This window comes from Thermobia domestica, chromosome 6 (assembly GCF_964235325.1).
Source record: "Thermobia domestica chromosome 6, izTheDome1.hap1.1, whole genome shotgun sequence".
NCBI lineage: Eukaryota > Metazoa > Arthropoda > Insecta > Zygentoma > Lepismatidae > Thermobia > Thermobia domestica.
Window position 1 is genome coordinate 161,206,258 of NC_137459.1, and position 27,640 is coordinate 161,233,897.

At 35.7% G+C, this 27,640-nt stretch overlaps 1 protein-coding gene across 3 annotated transcripts in view; it reads right to left on the reverse strand.

Moving 5' to 3' along the window:
* LOC145688293 (exportin-T-like) overlaps positions 1-27,640 on the reverse strand; it is a 104,378-nt gene that overhangs the window by 10,971 nt on the left and 65,767 nt on the right. For 2 of the 3 annotated variants that reach the window (XM_081762294.1, XM_081762295.1), the window contains 6 exons: positions 22,611-22,812; positions 17,367-17,617; positions 13,256-13,424; positions 12,464-12,706; positions 9,085-9,264; positions 3,280-3,555 (listed from right to left, as the gene is read on the reverse strand). In XM_081762294.1, coding sequence (XP_081618420.1) covers positions 3,280-3,555; positions 9,085-9,264; positions 12,464-12,706; positions 13,256-13,424; positions 17,367-17,617; positions 22,611-22,812 — 1,321 coding nt within the window. The remainder of the gene's footprint in view (positions 1-3,279; positions 3,556-9,084; positions 9,265-12,463; positions 12,707-13,255; positions 13,425-17,366; positions 17,618-22,610; positions 22,813-27,640) is intronic. The other variant, XM_081762296.1, reaches the window with a different exon arrangement.

Below are 27,640 nucleotides of genomic sequence, written 5' to 3' on the forward strand. Positions count from 1 at the left end.
TCGTTTGGTGTAATGGGACCTCATTTCTTTGATCCACATAATGCTTGGGAATTTTACCTTGAAACGCTTCAGAGGTTGTGTTAATCTGACTTGAAAATAACTCTAGTTATTCTAGTTACCGTTTTGTATGGCAGCAAGATGAAGCTCTTCCCGATTATGGTCTTGGCGTTCGAAATATTTTCTTTGAATGCCACATTCCAAGAATGGATAAGAGAGTCTGTTACCAATGAACGATCCTCACGTTCTTGTAATTTAACGCCATGCTATTTAGCTTTGTGGCCAGTTGTTCAGGAATAGTACTTTCACCACAGCAGACTTAGCTGCACTGAAAGAATAAATTATCAAAGGTGTTTCATGTCCTCGACAATGGTAAACGTTTACTGTACCATATATGGTATGCTGATGTTAATCGCTGCACACAATGTCTTGCAAAGATTGAGGGACAGTTTGAATACACCACTGAAATTGGAAACTTGTGTATAGGTCAAGAATATAGGTTACTTTTGCAAATAAACTTGAATTTTCTGTATGGATAAACTGGGTTTTCCTTCATCCTGTATAAGATTAAGAAGTGTAATATATTGCAAATAGTGGTTCTTTTTAATAATGCTAGAAAGCATTAACCTGATTTTAAGAAGAAGCACCAAATTGTACTTAACTTGTGTTGCAGTTGAGATGGTATTAACTAACATTTCCAAGTGCAACTTAAAATTTGATTGTTTTCTACAACTTGGTGAAAAAATGCATCTTTTCCTCAAATCTATATTATAAAACTGAAAGTGACTATGTTGGTGACTCTTTAATTCTCTTGAACCGCCCTACTGATCTCGATCAAATTTTTAACGTACATGCGGTTCTGGCCTGGGAGTGCTTTTAGCTATTTACTTTGACAGTAGAACTTAGAGGAGGAAGAGAAGGGGGACATAGAAGAATAAGTAAAACTAAATAACTCTTGAACCAGCAGACCGATCTCGATCAAACTTTCCACATATATAAGGTTCGGGCCTGGGATGTTTTCTTCATTTCACTTTTACAGTGCAACGAAGGAGAGGGGGAGGGATATATATATATATATATATATATATATATATATATATATATATATATATATATATATATATATGCCACAAAAGTAAAAATAAAAGTGAATGTCTTTTTGACTTCATCACGCTTTAACCACAGGACCGATCTTAATCAAATTTTCAATATGGATTAATTTCGGACCTGGGGTGATTTTTATCATATCATTTTGACGGTAGACCTTAGCGGAGGGGAAGGGTACAAATATATAAAAATAAATAAATTTAATAACTCTTGAACCACCCAAACGATCTCGGTCAAATTTTCAACATAGATGTCGTTCGGGCTTGGGATAATTTTTATCATTTAACTTTGACGGTGCAACCCAGGGGAGGGGGAGGGGAAGACGGAGATTATATGTAAAAAATAAAAGTGAAAGTGACTGTCTATGTGACTTTACTCTTGAACCCCCTGACCGATCTCGATCAAATTTGCAACATAGATGAAGTTCTAACATGAGATGACTTTTGTCCATATCACTTTGACGATGTAACTTAAAGGAGGGGAAAGACATTTACAAATGATCGAAAATGACCGATATTAGTGTCAAATCTATAGTTTTTGAGGTCGCTGAGATGGACAGTTACACTTCCGATGCCGTGGCTTGCAACACAGGGAGGAGAGGGGATATATAAAAATCATCGAAAATGATTAATATCAAAGAGCGCTTTAGTAATAGTAAAAAGTGACTGACTAACGAAACATATTACTATTTTTTCTTAATTTAACCCAGCGAAGCGGATAATTGATGCTAGTTCACTATAAAAACAATGTGAACAGTATTGCAGGTACTTCTTTCTTTTAATGAAGGTAGTTTCTTGAAATAACTACCTTAATTTAAAAAGAACGTTGAAATAGAATATTTCAATTAAACTTGTCTTGTAGTTACGCTATCGGTAGAAATGGACATTGGTGTGTTCACGTAGGGCTGATGGAGACCCCTAGTGTACACGCTAAATAAAGGAGAGAAGAAAAGAATATCGTTTAAATAAAAAATCTAGTGTTCATAACGGCAAGTTCGTCATTACGCATGCGGGTAAAAATCTGATATAAAAATCTCTCCCCTAATTTAGTACAAAATTCTGATTTGATGCAATGCATACCGGTGGATACGGTTGAGTACTCTTGTGTGGCACTCTAATGTGATTAAATGAGGTAATATTTATTTATTATTCTTCGTTTCAGTAGATGATTATCAGTGTTCATAAATAATTTAGTAGTTATAAATATCGGTGTTAATAGGCAGTGGTATATTAACGGAGGGAGCAAGGGTATTCCCTAATATGGCAGAGTATGGTTAGCGATTACTTGTGTTCAGATATTCAGATCCTGTAGTGGAGAAAATATCAAAACACCCCTTTCAGCAATATTTACTGTATGTATATATCTTTTTACCTATGCGAGTGAATTTAATAACGCTTTCCTATAAGAAACTGTACGACCCTATACTTTCGCAGTTTTCACTACGAAAGACGATTCAACGTTTGTAGAATATTTACCTACTACTCTACCTTGATTTTTACATATTTCTAACATGCGTGCAAAATTTAATTCAAATACTTTAATTTATATTTCTTAGATTCCCCAAACCTTAATGCATTCGTTTGTCTTTTATTTAAAATACCTTTTATTACAAAAACTGGAAATGGAACTTTTCGCGAAAGGTAATATACTTTTCAAACTGTAATGTTTTTGTTTAAAGAATGCTTATAAATTAAAATAATAAAATGTCCGCTATGAATAACTGTGGCACGCTTACAAAAACCTGCTTCTATGCTTAAGTTTATCCTTCATGTCTACATTCAATCTCAAAGCCAACAACACGAAATAAATTTATAATTACTATCCTCTGGTAAATCAGGTGACTTCTGGCCACAAATCGAACTCAAATGGCACGGCAGAATTGCTATGTTTCGTACATGACAGGAATTTCTCACTATAACACACGACATAAAATAAATATTATAATTTCAAAAAAATAAAAAGATTTATGTAATGTTCTGGACACACAGCATTTAATATTTATGTTACCTAAGTCACGAAGTAAATTTTACAATCAATTGAATACAAATGTGCGACACGTGACACAATATCATACACAATCGTTCATGATTTCCACACCTACATTATATATATATATATATATATATATATATGCTAAAAATCTACAACCAAAAAGAAAGAAAAATAAATAAATACCAGAGGATCAGGAGATGATACTGCCTGTCCAACAGTGGTCCTGAAGACAGCCTCTTGGAATTCTGGACTCTGTGAAATCAATACTTCCGTCACATTCGAAACAATGGAACCAATAAACATGTGCATGTACCTTTGAAGCAAAAATCGTTCATGCTTATCTTGCTCATTGTTTTCTTCTACTGGAGTCATGAACACATGGGAGCAAATACCCTCAACGATCGGAACTATTATTATCTGGAGAAATGGAATGATTTCCTTCTGAAAAATCCAAGATACCTGTTCTTCAGTTGCAGTGAAGTGATGTTTTGTGAACGACATAATAAAAATAAGATACTTTTATTAATAAACAACTAAGTACTGTATTACATTTAACACACAGAGATCAGAAGGAAAATAATAACATTTTTTAATACATAAATACATATTTAGTACGACGAATGTTAAAAAAATGTTTCCGAGTAGTATAACGGCTAATGCATGGCCCTGGATTTTGTCAGAGGAATTAGGACTAGGAATGGGGATTTCTTGGCTGTCAGCAGCCATGGCCATGTTAGCCCCTCACGTATGAAAGTTGACGTCTCTCGCGATTGCACTAATTGGAGGAAGAAATGGATGGGGGAAGGAAGGAAGGGGCCTGGGACCATTATGCTAGGTACCATCCCAGCATTTGCCTGCTGTGAATGAGGAAAACTCAGCAAAACCTCACTCAGGATGGCTGGCCTGTAAAATCTTTTACACTTTCCCGACCGAGTATCCTCACCGGGAATATAATTTTTAAGAAAATTAAGGAAAAAAAAATCTTTATGGCGCTATAAGTATATCGTTCTTGCCAGTATTATTTAGGATCTTTCATTCTACTAGAATATAGTATTTCATTTTTTATGTACTACATATGTAAAAAAAATTAAACATTAACTAGCAGATTTTATATATTGTTGTTTGGTTCTCCTAACAGACACAAATACTCCTACTTGTAACAGAGTGTTCGTGGGACAAAGAGAGAGTGGAAGAAAAGGAGACTCCCTCCCCTCCCCCCCAAAAAAAACTTAGGTGAGTTATTCTTACCCGCAAGCTCACTTGCCTGAGACTGAACCAAGGACTCTTCCCACCAATGACCCACTTTGACAACAATACACTAACGAGATTCAGAATGAAACATAATTTTTGCAATAAATAAATACATAAAGTTTGGTCGCAACTTGTCAACACTGTTTACAGCTCTATGAGAAGTCCATTTCACCTGAATTCAACTAACTCTCCGATCCCCTCGTGGTGCTGGGTGAAGGTCGAAAATTCTGTACATTCATTGAAAATCAAACTCAGGACCAACCCAATTTATCTTAAAAGAGGATCTTAACAAGAATTGAAGGGCCCTCTGTAATAACAAGATAAGTGAGAAATGGAGATTTTGAGTTACAAAGCTTATAAACTTAATGTGGAACGTGGCAATTAACAGTAGTAATTCTAAGTATATAAGCCTGTGGAGAAAAGTGGTGTAGCGCCTGGACTGTGCTTTGGAGCATAAAATGGCGAAAACCGAAAATGCGGAATAATACATAAAGAAGGTGGAAAAGTAAGCATGTACCTTGTTATTGTATATCCTAAGTAGTTGTGGAAAGAAAAGACAGTACGACTTGTGTGACAATGTTTATATATTGCAACACACGAGAATACAAAATATACAATAATCTGAGCGTTGTAGGTAACAAAATCTGGAAACTACACTGTCGTGAGCCTTAAAAACAAAAAAACAAATCTGATGCGTCCATTTCAGATTCAGAATGCGGAAACGCAGATACAAAAATATCAGCAGGGTTCAACACGTTCTTGTAAAACTGCTACTTGGCAACAGTAACAAACTGTAGCAGAGCTTCCACATCCTTCTTTTTTGAATCTTTGATCCCCAGTTTGGCTGGCTTCTTGAGGGAGGACAGAATGGTGTCCAGTGGTGGTGCCTAAAATGAAGTAGTTTTTTTTTCCTCTACACGAATATACGTTTCCGAAACTGACATTTTTTCTTTTTTTACACTTTAGGAAGGTTCTCACTCCCTACCGCTTGCCCATTTTTTCAGTAAATCCGAAAACCGGATTCGGATTTGAAATCGAATTTAAATCCGAACCCGGATTCCGGAATTCGAATTTTTCAATCGATTTTGCCCGAATCTAGACTTTTTACAGCACTGTTTTAGTTTCAATATCAACAACGAGGAAACAAATAAAACACTGCTATTCGACTTGATTTTGCTACCTTTCTTGCCGGAGTTCACGATTTTCCTTTCTCTTTCGTCCCTTCAACTTCTGTCATTCTTCTTCGATTGCTTCAATTTTGTCCATTTCGGAACAAAAGCATCAAATAAGTCTCTGTACCAGTCTCTTCACTTAAACTGATTCTTGGTAACAAAGTTACACACACATCGCGTCCCCTCCTCGCATCTACCACTGCTTGCTTCACTAAACGCAGACAGTGGCGCTCTCTGTTATTCCTATCAGGAAACGGCGACTCGATACAAATTAACACTATTTTACCCACAACTAACGCTTCGAGTACGCACTACAGACAACGGTAAAAGGAAGGTAAGTTCAAACGTCTTCTTTTTCTATGTTTTACCAGAAATCGAGGTAACTCCACTTACTTTGTTATTGCAGAGGGACCTTCAATTTTATGTCGACACCCTAGAGGTGTCGCGTAGTAGCATCAAGGATGTCGTGTGATCTTGTATTATAAATTCAGAACACAAAAGAAATGAATAATTTGTAATAAAATAATATCAAATTTTCTTCTTTTCGTGATGGCATTAGACTTTTTCCTCAAGTTGGTTCCTTTGTTCCGTAACATATGTAATTATTTTACCACTTGAAAGGGCTATATTTTATGAAAACTCCCAGAAATCGACTAACTTGTTGTCAGAAAGTGACCTGTGGCACTTTATGAAATAGTAGATGAAAGGCATGAGACAAGTAGTGTGTTTGAAACTTCAAGATATACAGAACTAAACACTGCGTCTCAAACGCTTGTTTCTTCTGCGTCAGCATGCAGCAGTAACATAGCATCAAATAAATTATTACGTCATATTTCAATATTTACCTTCGACATAATGGACTCGTCCTTCTAGATGTTGGTTATGGAATATTTTGACATTTGATGAGAAAAATTTGTTTAACTATATGTATTTTGATATATTTGACTAATAAGGAAAATATCTTTAGCTATAAGAAATGTTATATTCTAAAAGTGATACGGAAGCATTAATATTGATTACCTCGTCAGAAAATAAATAAATAAATAAATAAATAATAATAATAAAGAACGGTTACGTAAAAAAGAGCTGGCAGCCCCGGTCATAGGTTTTGTGTCAAGTGTCTTGTCTTCCTGATTAACTCGTGGTTTGATATGGTGTGGGGAGCTTCGCGGATATCTCGTCTGCCGGGATATTTTCTGAATGAGTTCAGAATAAACTATATTTAGATTTTTTTAATTGTTTATTTTGGGTTCATTTGAAGAATTGGGCGGACAGAGGCATTACAGGTTCCTATGCTGAAATGAAAGTTATTATTATTTTCTCCTTTGATAATTCTGTCTGGAGAAGTTCCTACACGGAAGTCAGAATGGGGGACAATTTTACCTCAGGAAGACCATCACTGAGTTTATTTTCCTACTTCGTCCCTTCTGGGAAAAAATAGTGTAGTAGTATTCCCATTTTCTTTCCAAATCTCCATGCCATTGACTACCTTGTGGTTCATTCGCCTTTTAGGACAGTTTTCTCTCCGAAGGACAATAAGATACCTTGACCTCCACCCGCTCACCGATCCTCCAAGGAGAAAGCTGGCACATGGTAGAGGCTGAATCCTCATCCTGAGAGTCAGTCGGTCAGACATATTAATATGATCTGAATTTTCAGTAAATCAATTTTACTCTTCGACACAATCATAAATACCGCCCAATAATAAATATTCAATTGCTAGAAGAAAAAAAATAATAAAAATGAATGTTTTAGCGAAACTTCCAGGATTCCGGCAAAACAAAGAGTTGGCTTAAAAATCTCAATCTTTTTGTATGAACTTAGTATCCACCAATTGTACTTTTGCCGCACTACCCATCATCGAAAATTTAAAAAAGGTTTTCTGCCCACCCTACTATACACTAGTCAACTCAGCATCCTGCCTTTATCATTAGTAGTTTCAGGTTCAGTTCTCAATGGAGTGGATCGAATTTCCCATTCTTGTACAAAATAAGGCTACGACGGACACGATGTACTATTGAAGTGGGACAAATCATTCTCTGTTTGTTATCTGAAGGGTTTCATGATTCCAGCAGTGGTTGGACCTACATATGCGAAATGTATGTAATAGCCCCGAAGCAAAGAATCCAATTTTTCGTGCAAGGTCCACATACTTCAACCGTTACAGGATAAAAGCATGGAACATTAAATGACTTGTTATTTGTTACGAAAACTAATGCACATGAGTTTCAAAAATATATACACAGATATTTGAACTAATGAAATGCTGAATTTGTTAACGCTTATGCGTCTGAAATATTATTAAATAAAATCAGAATATGAGATTAAAAAAAAAAAAAAATTGTTTACACTACTAAGATTATTCAAAGTTTTATTATCTTTTTAAAACACTGTGTTGTCCAGAGCATTGGTCAGATTTTCGCAGGAAGTTCTCTAGTCCTTAATTTATCTTTCGATTTCTCAAGTAGCTTCAATCAAAATTTGATTTTGGTAACCATTATGTTCAATTAAAACTATTTACTTTACAACGTATTACATTTGTGATATAAAAATAATAATAAGCTAAGCCCGCGACTCTACACAGTACGGTTTAAGATCACAGTTTAAAGATTTTTCCAGGTTTATTTATATTAACTCTTCTAGATAGACGTACAGAAAACTTAAGTTCCGGCGTCTTCTGACAAAAAGTAGTTATGAGAAGTAGTTTCCTTTAGTATCATACACATATCCTTAAGGACACATCAATTTAAGAATCTGGGAAAGACCTTTAAAAAAGTTTTGATTTATAAAGAATGGTCATGCTCTGTTAGCATCCCTGTAAATGGAACCCAATACACATTCTGAAAATATCGTTATACCTTTCAACTCCTTCAGTTTTATTATTATTATTACCATAGTGTTACTGTTAGTTTCCATTTTCACATTAGACTAAACATGTAAAACATTGGACTCTTCTGCAGTTAAAAAGAAATGATAGATAAGCAACAATTCTATTTATATTAAAAATATATGGATAGCCATGAACTACGAAGAGCATTATTCTTCAGTAGAAACTAACACAAAATATTCTTAGCGAGTTATGCTTAACCTTTATTTTACGGCTGTCAGTACACTGCCAGAATAGTAAATCCGTTCTTTCCCGCGTGGCACTGTACTGACACAGGCGAAATGTTTACTTTGACCCGCGAGCACACATATTTTTTTTTTTAACTGATGTGCCTTATTGTATGAAGAGATAGTCCATAGTGAAAGGAACCAAAAACGTTGGTTCTCAACCGGTGTGCTCGCGGGTCAAAGTAGACCTTTCGCCTGTGTCAGTACAGTGCCACGCGGGAAAGAACGGATTTACTATTCTGGCAGTGTACTGACAAGCCGTAAAATAAAGGTTAAAAGAAATAAAGATATTTACAAACGGGCACTTGAACTACATAACCAAACAACTCTGGATAAAAGGAAAACTTATTGTATTTCTTCGGAAGCAGAGTTGACTTCTATTAACAAAGAAGAAAAAAAAAATATCAACACACCATAGACCTATAAGAACACTGAGTAGTTATATTCTTACCTTGAACTTTGTGATTATTTGTAATATTAAGGGAATGTATTCTATAATGCTGCGAGGATCGGAACAATTCAGAAGTTTTTCAGATGCCACAGGAATATACGGAAGTATATCCTCTTCCATACAAACAACCATTCGATGCATATACTGCCGTACGCCACTTTGCAGAATCGGATTATTTTCCTAAAAATAATACACATGTAGCAAGCAATATCGTGAATATGTGCTTCACTCCACATAACAGTTTGGCATCTTAAAACTTTAAACAACAATGTAACATGTAAGCTAAAGACAAGAATCAATGTACAATAAAGGATACAAGGTATCCCTTAGTGATGGAACACAATTTATTTCTAATTTGGAAGGACATGATTAATCTTACATGCTTGTGTGTTACTGTTCTTGAAAGCGAATGCATGTGAGTTTGTCATTATTTGTTACAGATGTCTACTCCTAACAAGTCTACCTGTCGATTGCCCCAGGAAGTGAATGTTCCTCGTACCTGCGTCCTCAGGATTATGAGACAAGCCCTGAACCTGTATCCGTATAAGATACATGTGGCACAGCAACTGCTCCCGCCAGATAGGCTTAGTCGTAAAACGTTGTGTGATATGCTTTTGAATAAGAGTAACAAGGACGAAACATTTCTTGAGCAACTTATCTCATCAGATGAGCCCCATTTCCACTTAACCGGTTATGTTAATAAGCAAAACAGTAGGCTTTGGGGGTCGAAAAAACCCTCGCAATGTACACGAAAAACCTTTGCATAGTGTTCAAATGATCGTTTGGTGTGCCGTAACTCATGTTTCATCGATCCGTACTTCTTCGACGATAGACATGGTTCCTCCATTAATAGTGAACACTATAACCATATGTTCAATACATTTCTCATTCCTGAGTTAGAACATCGTGGTCCATCATAAATGTAAATGCAACAGGACGGAACTACCTGTCACACAGTACGACAGCCTATGGCAACTCTCCGCAAACACTTCGCAGCGCACCTCATTTCACGATTTGGCAACATCACTTGGCCAGCAAGACCACCAGATCTATCATCGGAAGACTACCTCCTTCGGGGCTACCTGAAGGAAAGAGTATACACAAACAAACCACAAACAATTGATGCATTAAAGGACATCAGAAGGAAACTGCACCCATTCCAATTGACACGCTCCACCGCACAATTCATAGCTTAAAGACAGAGCCGAAGAATGTTCTCGTTGTAATGGTAGTCACCTAAAGGACGCTATCTTCAAAATTTAATATAGTGTGCAAAAGTCCTGTATGTCACGTATGTATTCACCGCAGTTTGCATTAAAACTTATTATTGCAACTCCAGATACTTGTATTTAAAATGTGTCCCATCATTATGGGACATCCTGCATAAAAAAGTCTGTAAATGAATTATTCGTACTCTTTTATGCTTTTAAATTTCACGGTTACATGACCACCAGGTTCGAATTTTATCCGGCGTTGATAAACAACAGCGTTCTTGCCTTGAATTTGGGAAGACACGGTTGGAATCCTAAGCTTGTCATTCTCAATAACGCTTTCCAATGTTTTCTTCAGCACACCAGACAATGCTGGGATGGGGCCTTTTAACATACATGACCTAACCGACTCTCTTCAAAACCCTTCCCCTTCTACCACTGTTATTTCAAGTATAAAGTGAACTTCAGTTGTTATCTCGAATATTCTAAATAAATAAACAGAAAAGAACTGAATGTCAGACATGGCAAGCATCTTTCCTATTCCACGGATTCACAAAGGTTGTTCTGCACTGACTGGGTCGCGAAAATAAAAGAAAAAAGAAGTATGAACATACACAAAACAGAAATTATATTAAGTACTTTAACACTAGTAATTATTAATCCTTGCCCTTCGAGATGTATGGAAGTCCAATACAATAACAGTAATTAACAATGTTTAGTTTTGCACAATTGTTCAACGTGGGGAGGAATAGCAAACAAATATAGAGCGGGTGAAAATTAACTCTATTAAAAACTGTTTATAACATTTTTTTTTTTAATATTTAATCGATTTTCATGAAGTAACAATCATTTTGTTCCTTACAATGGTAGAATTTATTGAATGGTATATCATTTAAATCATTGCAGGTATCAGTGGCGGACCATGGCCAACGTCTAATCTTGCGTGAGCGGGCTCATCTGGTATCCCGGTAAAGTATGGCAGTCTGTGGTACAAGTACAGAGATGGTGGCGAAGTATGAAAAGATCTCGTTCGTCGGTAGATGCGAAGACCATAAGGAATTCCCATTCAAAGCTAATGGACAGAGGTTCTGTAGCAGATATTTACAAGACGCGGTCGCCCCTTAACATCCAGGACGAAGAAAAATGTGCATGTGGTTCATCAAATATTCGCTCGGAGTCCTCAGAAATCACCAAGACAGGCATTTCACGAAAATTATCTAACCCGACACACAATCCTAACTGTTCTTTGGAAGAGTTGAATTTTCGACAATGGAAATTGCATTACTGCTAAGTTCTTGCAAACACACCGCTGGAGTATGAGCAGAAGTCTATCGCAAATATCCCAAACCGTTTACGAAAACTGGTGGATAATAGTGGAGGTTATGCGAAATTTTAGCAATGCATAACAATTATACCATTGCACGGAACAAAATGCTTCTTTTTGAACGAAAATTGGTTAAATATTTAAAAAGTTATAAACCATTTTCAATGGAAGTTACTTCCCACCCACCCTGTATATCCACAATCCTTGGTCCGTACAAAGCATTCACTCGCGTTTGTTACCATTGTTTGTTTGCCAATGTGGAGAATCTCTATTCACACTGGTACTGATGAAAACAGCAATTTTAGGAAAAGGAATTTAGCACAGGACTAAAAACAGCACTTATGGCACTATAACAGAATATTTATGGTCTTAAAGATTCTTATGTGTCAAACTCGAAAGATGAAACTTCAAGTTATCTTGTGTTAGTAGGTATACCTATTTAAATTAATGAAGTCACGAACACAGCAGAAGACAAAAAATATGTATTTCCATTAATACAGTCTACTACTGTAATTCTCTCAGTATCTTCTTTCCTTACATACATTACAATAACTGGTCTGTTGAAACACCCCACACCTCTACAGAAGATACAGCACTGACTTTCCAGCACCTAATCACAAAAACAACAGTAAAGTTCCACTATTCAAATAGTATCCTAATTGCCTTACGAAGCTGGAGTAACACCAAAGAGTAAATGCAGCACCGGGAATGAAGCCGGGACCTGGCGCATTGTACAGTCATGTGCATCAACCATTCGGGTCACATTGGGTACAAGTGAATTTTAGAAATTAGGCCAATTAAATGGAACTTATACATAAAGGAGGAAACAATGCAGTTTCCTTACCTGCAAACCTGCCAGAAAAACATTCAAGGCATTTATATATACTTGATCACAGCCAGTCGATTTCATTGTTTGTTGATTATTAAATGCTTTGCTCGTTGCACTAACAACTGACATGCAGTGGCACATATTTTGAGAAATGTTCTCTTTTCTCTTCGCGTCCTCTTCACTCCGTAATACATAAAAGAGTCCCATGTACCTCTTCAATACTGGGTCGAGCAATTTTCGAAAAAGCTCTCCTATTTTCTGTGAAAATAAATTAAAAAATACTACTTAAAACTGCCACCACATTTTAGATTTACATACTTCTACGAATAACAAAATTACAGAACATCAAAACACAAATATATGATTCAACAATTATAAGTACAATACCTATGCAGTAAGTTTCTGCCAGTTATGTTTTCAAGGAACCCATCTATAAGAAAGAAATCAAATTCTGAATCAAACTCTATAGAATTCATTACATTGAAAACAAAATACAAAGCTTACAACGAAACACTTCTTGGCTATAATTTATTTCTGGTTCTTAAATAACCACACCCACCCACCCACAAACACATATTATATATATATATATAATCTGATTGTATCTATATATATACAAAAAAGTTTCTATTACACTGAAACTACAATTATCATACAATTCTGAAATTCTAAACATTATTTTCAATGTTTTCAAATGAATTCAAAGATAATTGCACAGCACGAAAACTGCCTACAACCACTTTTAAATTGCACAAGAAACAGAAAACTATTAGTACTGTATCAAATACTTTTGAAACTGCTACCTACCCGAGGTTGAAATGAAGAATTGACGATAAGATATGCGGCAGCTTCGTACAAAAAGAGCTGGTCATCCTGTGATAATAGTTCTTGTCGAACTGGTGTTACAGTAGCTGGCACAGCTAACAACTCCTGAATACGTATTAAGAGTTCTTCTGTGTATGGCTGCAAGTAGACTCTGAAATAATGATGCTTAAAATAGAAATTTGTATCCTACAAGGAAAATTAGATGTCAAAAAGTAGTGTAACATATAACGTGTTCTGGGTAGTAACAGAGAACTCAATTCGCCTTTACTACTCTGAACGCCTATATATATACAAAAATACTGGCAATATGTAACTTTAAAACTTGAACAGATACACTGATGTTTATAGTTTCATAAAATCCACTTTCTTGCTTATATTAACTATTCTATTTCAGAGCTACTTTGTTAGACTTTAATATTTCTTTTAAATACGGAAGTATACGGTACGTGTATCTACAGTTTAACTCTCTTCACAGGTTCCACTTGCTCATCGATCGAACTCTGCTCTCAGGTGATATCATATTCTATTAGAACAGCGAAAAAAATCCCTAATTTCACATAATCAGATAACTATATCCGTGCTTTTCATATATAATATGAGAAAAATTTAATGATTCTTTACATCAAGTTAAAAGAAAAACAAAGAGTTAAATATATATATATATATATATATATATATATATATATATATATATATATATATATATATATATACTTGCTTTCAGAGCTACAAGCTGACGAAGGTGAGGAAGTGAGTTCTGGAAGCGCACTAGCTTGACAACTATAGGATCTACCCAAATGGATTGCGAACTTATATAGAAACTAATATGCGTTATTTTCAAATCCGTGTTTACGAGTGATACTGTGTAAACAATGCATTTTAGAAAATAAGGCCAGGCATCAGAAGTTGCTCAATTTACTTGTCGAAAATCCATTGTTTAGCAATGCAGTTTGCAAACATCGTTATTTAGATAGAACTTGTACTAGTCTGCCTTAAATTTTTGAAATTCCGAGGGATGTCCAATAGTTTACATGGAAGGCCATTCAAAACCTAATTTTTCTTACTTGCGGCACGTTTTAACTATGAGAGAAGGCTATTTAACGAGATAAGGTATAGTCTACTGCAGCTATTTGGTTCTTAATTCAAGAGGATAGAAGAGTTTATGGGAACCATTTCGTAATTTAATATTATGATGCATTCTGAGATAACTTCAATATTAACACTGTATCATAAAGTAATCACAGTTAGGTCCCAGGCACCAACGTTTGGCGCTAATACTTTTGTTAGCTAAATTCTAGTTTCACGTCATGTTCTCTCTCATGGAGATAAGACTTCGTACACGTGACTAGAATACTTGGGGAACCATGAACCAAATTTCATTCTACATGATATCTCGAAACGCACATGACAAACAAATTAGTGCCCTATTTTTCCTTTAACACATTATCACATCCACTTTTACATCCACATATTTCATCAAATTTTTGCTTGATACCCAGATTTAGTAAGAGGAAAAGTTTGTCTTACGAAAGCAATTATCCCGGAGATTAATACACTACCTGGTTAGCAAAACATTCATCTTATTTAAAAACCCTAGTCAAGATGAAATATCATGGGGCAGAAATAGTGCTTTGCATCGAAGAAGTCTCCGTTACAACGTAATTCAAGTAAATGTCACAAGATCAATTGCGAGAATCAATGGTTCAATTTACTTCTGAGGTGACTGATCCGAAACGGAGCTACATGTGTGGTTTGTGAAATAGCTTTCTTTTTGATCAACTGTCCACTGATCTAAATAAATTGTTTTCTTAAGTTTATTTCCGTTCCCACGGAATGCACAGGCACCAAAATAGAGCATACTGTATCATCTCCTTATGTACGCAGAACTTGATGTTTTCAATTTTCTCGTAATACCCAACGGAAGTCACTTCTTTCTCTTTTTCCTCTCCTCCCCTGTCTTAGGTCTCGCTTCCAGATACAATAACACAAAGTGACTAACAATAACAAATCCTGATTGCATTTACTATTGAGTGAAATGTAAAACACACTGGATTTAATGTTTTCCACTGTAATACTTATTCTCACTTTTTTCAGCCAGAGACTAGCTTTCAGCTACTATAATATAAACAAAGCTCATAGATTCGCGAACGACAGAAACTTCTGGATGTCTGTTTCAAATTATATGAGTACGAAACTTTCAATGTCTACTACACCATTGTAACTCTAAGGAAGAGAGGGGGAAGAATTATAAACCAAAATTAAAATCTATTCAATGTCATCAAACTTAAACATATTTAAAAATGCAAACAGTATGGTATTATTGTGTGAGTATTCTGGAAGCAGTTCACAAATAGAAGTGCATGCTGTCGTACGCTATGAATGACAGAGTGGGGAATGACTTTATCAATTACAGAGTTTCAGATATTCACCGACGTGTACAAAGCCTCTATGCAGACGACGCTATGTCCTGTCAAATGATTGGGCACGTTATGCAATGTTAAATGAAAGAAAGTGGTGTGTGGAAAATGGAAAACCGATCTGAGCGTTCCTCCACATCAACGACTGCAACAAACGTTGAGAAAGTACAAGAAATTGTGTTAGCGAACAGACGAGTAATTGTGTCATATGCCGCATCCACGTTGGGTATTGGACGTGCTAAAGCTCATTATATGATTCACGACTTGTTGAGATATCGGAAGATGTAGGCAAGATGGTTGGTGAGAGACCTCATCCATGATCACAAGACTGCACAAATGGCAATAATCCTCGAACAGTACGTGCACGAGGGCAATGACTTCCTGTTCAGGATCACCACAACTGATAAGACCTGAGTGCGTAACTTTACTCTAGACTAAATCCACCTCAATGGCATAGAAACATCCCAGCTCAGCCGTCACGAAAAAATTCAAAGTGTCGCAGTCCGCAGGGAAGATTATGCTGAGTGTTCAAGGACGCGAATATTGCTTCATTTCTTCAATGAAGGGACTGTCAATGCGGCACGCTCTTAGCACACACTAAACAAACCGAAGTCCGCCATTCAACGTAAGAGATAAGGACTTTTGAGTCAAGAGGTTTTGTTCTTGAACGACAATGAAAGACCCCACCCAGCAAGGGACACTGCAGATCACATTCGTCGTCCGGGATGGGAGGGATTGAATCATCTGGCCTACAACCCCGATCCCGTCCCATCAGATTTCCGTCTTTTTCCTACGAATGTGATGTGGTGAGCACTATCAGAAAATCACTTCGGAAGTAACGAAGATATGCAAAAGGCTGTGATGAACTTCCTCAAATCGCTGTGCACCAATTTTTGTCAAAGCTTTCCTGAAGTTGATTTCACGGTACGACAAATGTTATCAATGTCGGAGGCGACTATGTGGCGAAAAAGCCAAAAGATTGTATTTTGTTAAGACAATGCATTTTTTCTGTTTGTAATAAAGATTTCCTGTATAAAATAATAATAAAAAATGACTAATCTTATTTTCGGAATATTTCTCCTAATACGGCGTGTATTTTACTTGGATTGACACTTTTGTCCGGAAACAATTTCTATACCCAATTAGCAAACGTACATAGGCAGGGACACTAAGTCAGTACAGTAGCAATAGGGTTTCCAGTTCTTTCCCCTGTGGTTCTTCAATAGCAATGACGATTTAGAAATTCTTAAACAAGTTGACAACTTTGATTTAACGTCCTTCGTCTCTGCTACTGTAGACTAAGACAGACAGATGATACATGCATGTGGACATCAATCAATGGACAGGCGAAGAGTGAGTAAACGGAAAAATCCCCGAAAACCACAAAGATAATGTCAATGACAATCTCATAAGATCTGAGATTTACTGAGAGGGACTTCGCACTTAAGGTGAGGGATCTACCATTAAGTAATCATCCTTCCATCACACTATCATTTTGCTCAAAACATTACACCTGAAATAAATTAATCCAGCTTAATAAAATGGCGCAATTGCTAGAGTCAAACTATTCTATTCCTCATATTCCACTCCAAGTATTTTTGAATAAAGGAATAAACTAACAGAGACCATAGTAAACACACCATTAAAAAAAGTCAATGTATCACAAATATACTCACTTCAAACACTTAACGAATCTTGAAAACAAATAAGCGCATCTACTTCTAACTTTGGGACTCGGGTGCCTCATTCCTCTATCATCCGTAAAAGCAGTCACCACTTCACCAATATGCTCCGTATGCGTGTGAAAATACTTATCGTATCTTGCTATGGTCTCGAAATACTGTAAGGATACAACGAAATGTGGAGAACTACTCACTCCGGATTCCATTAACGTTTTCATCATTTGACGTAAGCACACTTGTTTGAACTGTAAGAAACAATAAATATATATGAGTTATATTTGTAACATTTTCTCTTGTATTGCTAAGCTTTTACTGTTAGAATACAGACAATTCCAATAAAATAATAATAATAATAATAATAATAATAATAATAATAATAATAGCGTTTCCAAGGTAGCGTTACAAATTATGTGAAGTAACACAAATTTAGGATTCACTAACACACATTAGGTCACATATTCCTTAATTTAATAAGCACATAACGTGCGATTACAGTTCGTTGAACACTTCTAAGATAATACGATTTGTTCAATTAATAGTGGCTCAAGTAGCGAAGTAGTCACCGAGCAAAGTAGCTCAAGTGATAGAGCGTTGGCTTCGCGTTCGGGAAGTCGTGGGTTCGATTTCCGCTGCCGACCATGCTGACTGGGGTTTTCCAGTGTTTCCCTCAGCCCTACCAGGCAAATGCTGGGATGGTTCCTACTAAACAGGCCCTGGCCGATACCTTCCCAAATTCTTTCCATTGTTATTCTTGTCAGATATCCTGTACAAAATGGCCTCTTAGCTGTATCTGGTGATTGTTAAATAAATAAATAAATAAATAAATAAATAAATAATAACGGGAAAGAATAGATACGTTTCAATAAGGAACGTTTAATTTGCACGTGCAACATCGGTTCAGAAGGCACAGACACACAGTTCAAAGCATAATAGTACACAGTGTAGAGCTCATGCATTAAACGTGTGTCAGTTCCCCGGCCTGTTCAACTTAGTTACAAAATCCAACTGGACCAAATCAACATTGGCGCTTATGGTAAGGGTAGAGAGAGCATTGTTGCGCGACCTAAGAAAGAAAGAAAAAAAAAAACTAGAAAATTTGCTACTAAGGACAGAATAATATTACAACGTAATATCCAAAAGTAAGGACACAGCAGGTGACCAACAATGACCAGGTAGCTTCAAGAATATCAATTTCTAACGTAACTTATTCTACAGAAGCCTCTTGGCTCAAATATTCCAGAAGAGCAGTTTCGCATAAGGCTCCATATCTCGCGTAACGAGTTCAACCACGCGCAGCGTCTTTGAATGTGTTTACAGGTCGGATCTGGAAAGCAACGCTGTGAAATCTCTCCTCTGCAATAAAGAATCACCGTTCAGATTTCTTGCTCCAAGATGTGAAATAGAGGTTATCTTTCAAACCTAGGAATCTCGTCGTCGGAGTATAAAGAAAACGAAGAAAAGAGAAAGGAAAAAGAAAATGTGCAGAAAAAGTACGATCATCTGTCACACAGTTGGCCATAATGGTGTGCTAGAATGTCATGACGGAAGAACGTGTAGGTCTGAGTAGGACGGGAAGGAAGTATAATAATGACATAGCCCGCAGAAATTCATTATACAGAAACCTGTATCTATAACTGCAGTAACTGAATGGAGAATATAAGGGTAGTGGAGTGTAAGAAAAATCTACAGTGCAGGACCAATAAAGTACAGATGGCATAGGTGAAGAAAGAAGTAGAAATAAAAGAAAAAGCAATAATCGAAAAATTACTATTATCAGTGGCCCTGGACAATAATTGCTACTATCGCAATTAGTAAAAGATGGAAAAAAATGAAATCTTTAAGTTTAACGTCCGACGGTTATGCCGGTTAGGTTAAAGGAGACGGTGATAATGAGAAATGAGTGAAATGGTGAAATGAATATAGTGGGAGGAAACGGGAGAACCCCGAGAAAACCCACGAGCACGGTGTTTGTCCACCACAAAGTCCACACTGGAAAAAAGGAAGAAGATGGAAAATCAAAGAGAAAAAGGAGGAAACATTAAAAGAAGAAATTATAGTAATTTAGTCCAGACTCGCGGTTGGCAAACAAACTAGAAAAAAATGGAAATGTGTTTCCATCGCTTTCTGGAAGGACGGGTGTTTGGCTGGTGTCTATTTAACATACAAACACCACAGTTACGGTCGAAGACTGAGGTCTGATGCTTTGTTTGGGTACGAGTAAATAAGGAATGTACAGATAGTTTAAGCGTATGAAGGAAATAGTGTTCACCCAATACAGAATGGACATTAGATGCACTGTAGGAAGCGAACCAGAGAGAGGGAACTGAAATTGTCAGAACAGCGAAGACTTTACACAAGATAAGAAAAATACTTTAATGAAAAATGATTTTAAACCATACTGTGGGTTTTTTAATGGAACACCTATTGATGATATCTGGAAAAAGAAAATCAGTTTTTGAAAAACGTCCGAAGCAAACTCAGGTCCAAAAGTAAACTACCCCTTGTGAATTTGTTAATGAAAAATTATTTGTACGTACCATATTGTAGGTTTGTTAATGGAACATTTGTTTATCAAATATGAACAAAATTATCTGAGTAGTTTTTGAGATATTCGTCCGAAGCAAACTCACCTCCAAGAATAACCTACCCGTTCTGAATTTTTCACAGAGAAACAATTTATACTATATTATAAGGTTGTTAATGTAATATTGATTTATGAAAAATAAACAAAATCGTTACGGCCATTTCCGAGAAAAACATTTTTCTCTTTCTTTAATTTTCATCTCTAAGTAAACTCTCTCACTTTTGGGGTAGGAAGAATCTCAAAATACTTAAGTTTAAAGTTTGGTCCAGATGCGTTGAACGGTATATCCTCTAGGCGAGTGTACATCAGCACTAACAGACGGCCAGACATGAAAAAAAAATTCACTTTATACGTATTTGTGGGCCATGAAACGTCTAAATAAGTTGAAATCTCGAAATCGACTTTTTTCACGATCATCACATTTTCTTCTCTCCTGTCGTCGCTCGAAAAGTAAAAATGTGTTTTCGATTGAACGGAATGTTTACGAAGCTTATGCCGCAGCTACAATCAACAGAATACTAAAAACTATTTAATTTTCAAAACAACGCGCACACAAACGCTTTTCGTAATTTGAGATTAATAACACTATGATATTTGGCGGAACATTATTCACTTGGCGGAACTGTGAGGAACTACTATCGTCACTATGAATAACTAAAGTTCGTTCGTTGCAGTTGTTGATAGGAAATAGCTCCTAAGCCAGGCACGCCTTTGGTGCATGGAGTCTTGGGTTCGATTTCCGGTAGAAGTGAAATTTTATGCGGTTGTTTGCATTCAACTGTAGGTTCACGTGTCACACAGGCTCGGTGTTGAAGATACGCTAAACTTCAATGAACAATAACAAATAGTATATGGGTATATACACTCTCTTTTCTTCCGCTAATATTATGTAAAATGGTTATATATTAAAATACTTCTTGATTCAGAGGGCTATTTTTTCTCTTTGTTAATATGTGATCCATTAGTTCATCACTTTCCATATAATCTCCTAATTATCACCTGTTCCACATTGTGTCGAGGAATTTTCGATTTGATTTCCACTTGGAATTGTTAGATGCAACGTATACTACATTCACGTAGTATGTTTATCATTACTCTTTGGAAATCACCAGTTTACAGACAGAGAGTTCCTATAATATCTACCTTTCTTCATTCACCCGAAAAACAATACAAGCTATACGATGAAGGTGCGCCGAGTTCATGACGGTTTATTATTATTGATATTATTATTAATTTTCCAATTTGAACCCAACCATCCCTAAAGATTTAAGTAACTTTCTTCTTTTATGATCAAAACAACTTGGCTATGTTGCAAAACACAGTGAGATCTTCGGAAGATTTTATAGAAGCCAGAAGACAGAAGACAAAACAACCTTAATGAGCAAGTACATTTTGGCCAAAGGAGAAGTCTTTTACTTATTAATATTTGACAAAAAAGGAGAAACCATTTCACACAAAATCCAAATATTCCAGAGTTCATACAAAAATATTGAACTCAATTTCCTTGAATTTTCCAGGTATAAATTTTGCAATTTCCAGGTCTAGTGGAACAAACTAACAGTAAGAGAACACATAAATTTTAAAAATAATATATTTATATATTTAAGAATGGCCACCCTTCTCCGCAATGAATGATTGCAATTAAATATTGACACACAAGAAAATAAATAATTAAATAAAATTTAAGTTGAAAAAATATTAAGTTGAGAAGCCTACTAAGGGAATTAATAAGTAAACTAGCTGAACTTGCGCTCTATACACAGCGCATCCTTCACATATGAGCATGAATCTCCTTGTCATTCCTCATAACATCTGTACATGTCCCTTTACAGACACAAGTACAAGACGTTTTGATAAAAATCGGCAAAGGATACCATAAAGGGAAGATTTTTTCCATTATTTTTTTAATATTTCACACCACTTGCAAGATTTCAACCTACTTCCGGTTGGAGTTTCTAATTCATGTATGATCAGTGTTTTCTTTCTTCTTACATGCAGTATGTAATAAGTAAATGCATTACACACAATTAATTATGTCGGTGATATATGGTGTTCATTGGGCAAAACACTCCAAACAATAAAGATTCGTCTTAGAGATTGGAGAAATGGTTATCCTCCTTAATTTTTCGTTATGATTTGGGCATGAAACAAACACCTGAGAAATATACTACTCCCGCGTACAATTATGTAGTGTAGGAATGTATAACTCGTAGGATATGATGCTTTACTTTTTTAAAATTTCAACACCTCTTGTACCTCTAAAAAATACAATAAAGAAATAACGGTCATGTTTTTTAAAATATTCAATTAGAACTGGACAATCTACAAAAAATTTGGAATCGAGCAGTGAAAGCGGCACGTTTCTAGCACTTGTCGTTTTCGAGATCTCATTGTCGAAAAGATATAAACTTTTCTTTGGAGACAAACATATAAAACTAGCATTTTAATATATAGATACTTTTGTTCCATACTCGAATTCATTCAAAATATACAAAAATATTGAAATGAATTTCCCTGCTATTTCCATTTTAAGTAGATATGATCGATTTCCCTGAATTATCCACGATTGTTTCTTCCAAGATAAATTTCCCTGAGATTTCCAGGTTTTCCAGGTAGTGTATGAACTCTGTATTCATATTGAAATTTATACGAACCTCGTCTCCGACGAAAGAGTTACCACCAGACGTAGGAACTGCTTCACCAATAAGGTATAGCATGTAAATTGCAAGCTCAACTTCGGCAAATGTGCGACTATTCCAACATGAAAATGTTGACTCCACTAATGCTTTCACATAATTGATAACCATATCCTTGTCAACACCTGCTATGTTCTCAAAAAGAACTTTCAATTGTTTCCTACGAAGAAAAATGAACAAAAATACAGTACAACACACTGTCCTTAAAAATACTTTAACAGTATACAATGACGAACTTAAAGCTATGCTACTTATCCTACATTCGTATTTACCAACCTATTAACGTTCTTTCGTATTTTTAGATCTTTTTTTAATACATCTGATCAACCGTTTTCTCGCAGTATTCCAAGTATGAAAGTAATAATAAATTAAAAACTAATTTTCATGTGATCACATGATTTCGGAACTAAAGTTTATTTGGAATAACTACCCTAATTAAAACTGGAGGGTTTCTCACTGCGAATTCATCAGTTATTTCACTAGAAATTCAAGCCCACCTTCTTTCTGGATACCATGCCAAAAAATCTCTGATCATGTCTCCAAAACACAAACGCACTAAGGATATGCATCTCCATTTGTGTTAAATATTGAAATGTGTCGAGGTTTAGAGTACATTAAACCTACAAAGTAAAATTCTACATATTCGGATGATTTTCAGGTATTTATGACTAGTGCCTTTCACATTTCATGACATTTTCGGTTTTCAGTTTTTTGAATAATAAAATATCTGAAATCTGACGTTAAATCAAACATCAGTTATAAAAATCGAAATTGAATTTCTGTTTTGAAGTAATAAAATTGTTTTAAAACCCAGCAACCACTTACGGTTTTGGTCATATCTCTATTACAAAACTACGTTGACGCAAATAAGGGTGCTCCAATTACGAGGAACGGTATTAACTTTCCCCTCATTTTCTAAACATTCTATATCGGTGATCGAAACGAGAAATGTCAAACGCTAGCACTGGTAATCAATATATTTTGCACATGAATGTTCAAGTGTACCGTCCAATTAAAAACTTTACATGTACAATCTCACTATGAAATGTGCCGATATTAACTAATGGAAAGAAGTGTGGGTGTATATCATACCGGAGTATACTACCAATTTCGAGCATTCTATATAACATACTAATACTTAGCGCAGTAAGAAATCTCTTCGAGGACACAGGAGAGTATTTATAAAGGCCCCAATCACCAAGTTGGTCACAGTGGAAGAGGTGAGAGCCACGAATGGTTAACACCATGAAAACAAAACAAGTCAGCCAACTCGATATCTTCTGATTTCAACAAAAATGAATTACACACAAAGTGTGTAACACATCTACTGCTAATTATGATACATTGAGGTTTCAGTGACTTTCTTGCAATTCTGAATTTAAGAGCCCAGCCTAAGATATTGCAGCTACCTGCAAGATATTGTGTATTGTATGATACGGGCTGTGTTAATTGTTTTAATATTTAAATGATTTTTACTTTATAAACATTACTTGCATTTTAACAGTGGGGGAGTGAATGAAATCAAGTTTGCTACTAATATGAAGCTTTAAAATGTACACATTTCACGTACACAAAATGATTAACAGAGCAACTTAGATATTCAGTAATATCTAAACTCGAGAGCAGCCAGCTTGGGGGATGGAATTTGAATGTGCAATTCGTCCTCTTGTTTCCCACTGGAACCTATAGCAGTAATTTTTCAACATGTGATCATAAAGTGTGCTGAGTTTAAATGTCGTTATTATTTTTATTTATTTCTGCAACTAGAAGTGGAATGCTAGGTAAAAATGCAAGGGCTCGAGAAAAAAAAACTGCTTTTTTTGAAAAAAAAAAAACTCAGTTTTTCTTGCTTCGCTTTTTTGCTTGGGAAATTTTGGGCTTTTTTTTTTTTTTTTTTTTTGAAAATTTTGCTTTAAACTGATAAAGCAGACTTTGTTTCGCTTCTCTAAAATAAATAAATAAATAAAAAAAATAGTGGTTGATGCAGATAATAATATGAAACCTAAAAATAATCAATGAATTTCAAAAAGAATTTTTAAAATTCATAACATATTTACATTATGAATTCCAAAGGATTAACCAATATATGTAATAATATTTTAACCTCTTATATACAATAAGTACTTTTAAAAAAATGATACACAAATAACTAGCAGAATTGTATGTAGTATTTTTACTTCAAAATATCACACACCCTCTTTTTGAAGCAAAATAAAGAAAAACATGAGAGAAATCTACACATTAAGAGCTTCGTTTCGGGTGGTTCTGTACATTCTTGAAATTTTTCAGTTAAGTTTTAACTTTCATATATATTGTATGAATATTTCGAACAAATTTTTCACTGATTGATCATATACGTAATAATCCGGTACCACCTATCAGGTGCTTTGGATCTGCAAAATCGGTAAAGCTCCAAATTTTGTAATGCACTGACTGTTCCTTAAGCTTGTTCGGAATCGGGAAAGTATTGAACTTTTTGTTCATAGATCATATGCGTAATAGACGGTTCATCTGAGCGTATGGTTCCTAGGCTGTAGAATATATAACCACCATCACGGTTTACCCAGTCCTGAAGGTCTCTGAATTATTAACAAGAAAATTCAACATATCGTTACGATTTTTTTTTTTTTTTTTTTTTTTTTTTTTTTACAAAAAAGAAAAACTATGGAATACATTTAAAAAGAAATAAATAAAATGAAATCTTTGAGTTTTACGTCCCACGCTTATGCCGGCCAGGGTCAAGGAGACTGTGATGATGAGAAATGAATGAAATGGTGGAATGAAGAAAGTGGGAGGAAACGGAAGAACCCCGAGGAAACCCACGCACACGGTGTTTGTCCACCACAAAGTTCACTTGCCGGGGGCAAGGATCGAACCCGGGACCCCAAGCACCAGAGGTAAACGCTCTACCACTGAGCCACCGCGGCCCCACTACATTTAAAAAAAGAGTGGAAGAATCAATCACTGTTCCAATTCACAAGACGACAAAATTGATTGTAATAATTATCGAGGCATTTCTCATAACATTCTATTAATAAGACTGACCCCATACGCAGATGAAATTATCGGAGATTATCAGTGTGGATTTAGTCGAAATCGGCCAGATATTTACCATTTGACAAATACTCGAAAGGAAATGGGAATATATTACCCAGTACATCAACTGTTTATTGATTTTAGAAAGGCTTACAACTCGGTTAGGAGGGAAACATTGTACAACGTTCTTACAGAATTTGGAATACCGAAAAAGCTAGATTTATTAAGTGTTTAAATGAATCCCAGAGCAAAGTCCAAGTAGAAAAACGCGAACTTCCACGTCGAGATTGGCCTGAAACAAGGATATGCGTTATCGCCATTATTATTCAGCTTTGTTCCGGAGTACGTTATAAGAAAAATCAAAGATAGGAACCAGGGCCTAGAGTTGAATGGTATTTACCAGGTTATGGTGTATACTGATGATGTAAATCTGATAGGAGAACAATCAAAAGAAATGCGGAGGCCTTATTAAACGCTTGCAGGGACATGAGTAAATGCAGAGAAATCTAAATGCAAGGAAGTTCACAAGGATCGTAATACGGCAAATTATGAATGCGTTAAAATATAAATTAATACTTTCGACACAGTGGATACATTCAAATATCTTGGATCAGTATTACCAGACCAAAATCATACCCACAAAGAAATTAAATGTTGACTGAAATCAGGAAATTCTTATTATTATTCAGTTCAAAATATTTTGTCGTCGCGAATTCTGTCAAGGAATTTAAAGCTTAAAATATATAAAATGATAATCATGCCTGTTATGCTTTATGGCTGTGAAACATGGTCGCTTACGCTGAGGGAAGAACGCAGACTGAAATTATTTGAGAATAAAATTCTGAGACGAATATTTGGACCCAAAGGAACGGGAATGGGGAATGGCGGAAACTTCATAAGGAGGAACTACATAATTTGTACGGTTTACCGAACATCGTTCGAGTCACCAAATCTAGGAGGCTCAGGTGGGCAGGTCATGTAGCCAGAATGGAAGAAAGTAGGAACGCATTCAAAGTTTTAACTGGAAATCCAATCTGGAAACGTCCATTAGAAAACCTAGGCCCAGATGGGAGGACAATATTAAGATGGATCTCGCAGAAATAAGAATACAGAGTAGAAACTGGATTGAATTGGATAAGGACAGAAGTCGAGAGAGAATACATTTAAGTTAGGCGCAACTGCACAACAAACATGAGTGAGTGGTTAGCTTTCGCGCTTCTATCGTGAAGTTCGGGATTCGACCCCGCATTCGACCATTTTGACAAAAGTTTTTCTTAACTCCATTTGTGAATGTAGAGATAGTGCGTGTACTGTGAGTCCTGGCCGACTTCCTTTCTAATAGTTTTTAAATCTTTGTTATTACTAATTACCAGCAGTGATGGATTTGCGAAGAGGGTTAGGGTCGGGATGTCTTTCGGATTGAAGCCTCTACCCCGAAATTACGGAATTTCTAAAACAAACTAAATATTAGTTTTGCCTTTACTCATAAACTTCAAACTGTCCTCAAATAAAAAAAATTAGTAATTTTTAGAAAAACTAGCATTAATAAGAAAAGCCCCTCCCAAAATACTTTTCTAAATCCGCCACTGATTATCGGTACAAAATGGTCTTCAAGGTTGTATCTGAAAGATTATAGCTGAATATACAAACGAAACGAAATATTTGTTATGCCTGTACTCAAACTTAAGCTCCTCTTAAATAAAAGTTAGGAATTAAAAAAAAAACATTATTCAGAAAAATATTTTTCTAAATCCGATACTGATTATTTCTATCAAATGGTATTAAGGCTGTGTCCGGAAGTTTACTGTTAAATCATTGCACAGCTACAGTATAACGGAAATGTGGGAGTACGCTCTGACAGATATATTGAAAAACGTACGCTCTGAGGGATACATTGAAAAACATAAGTTTAATTATGTGCTACAAGCTAGAGTACTAAGCTCTTAAGAAGT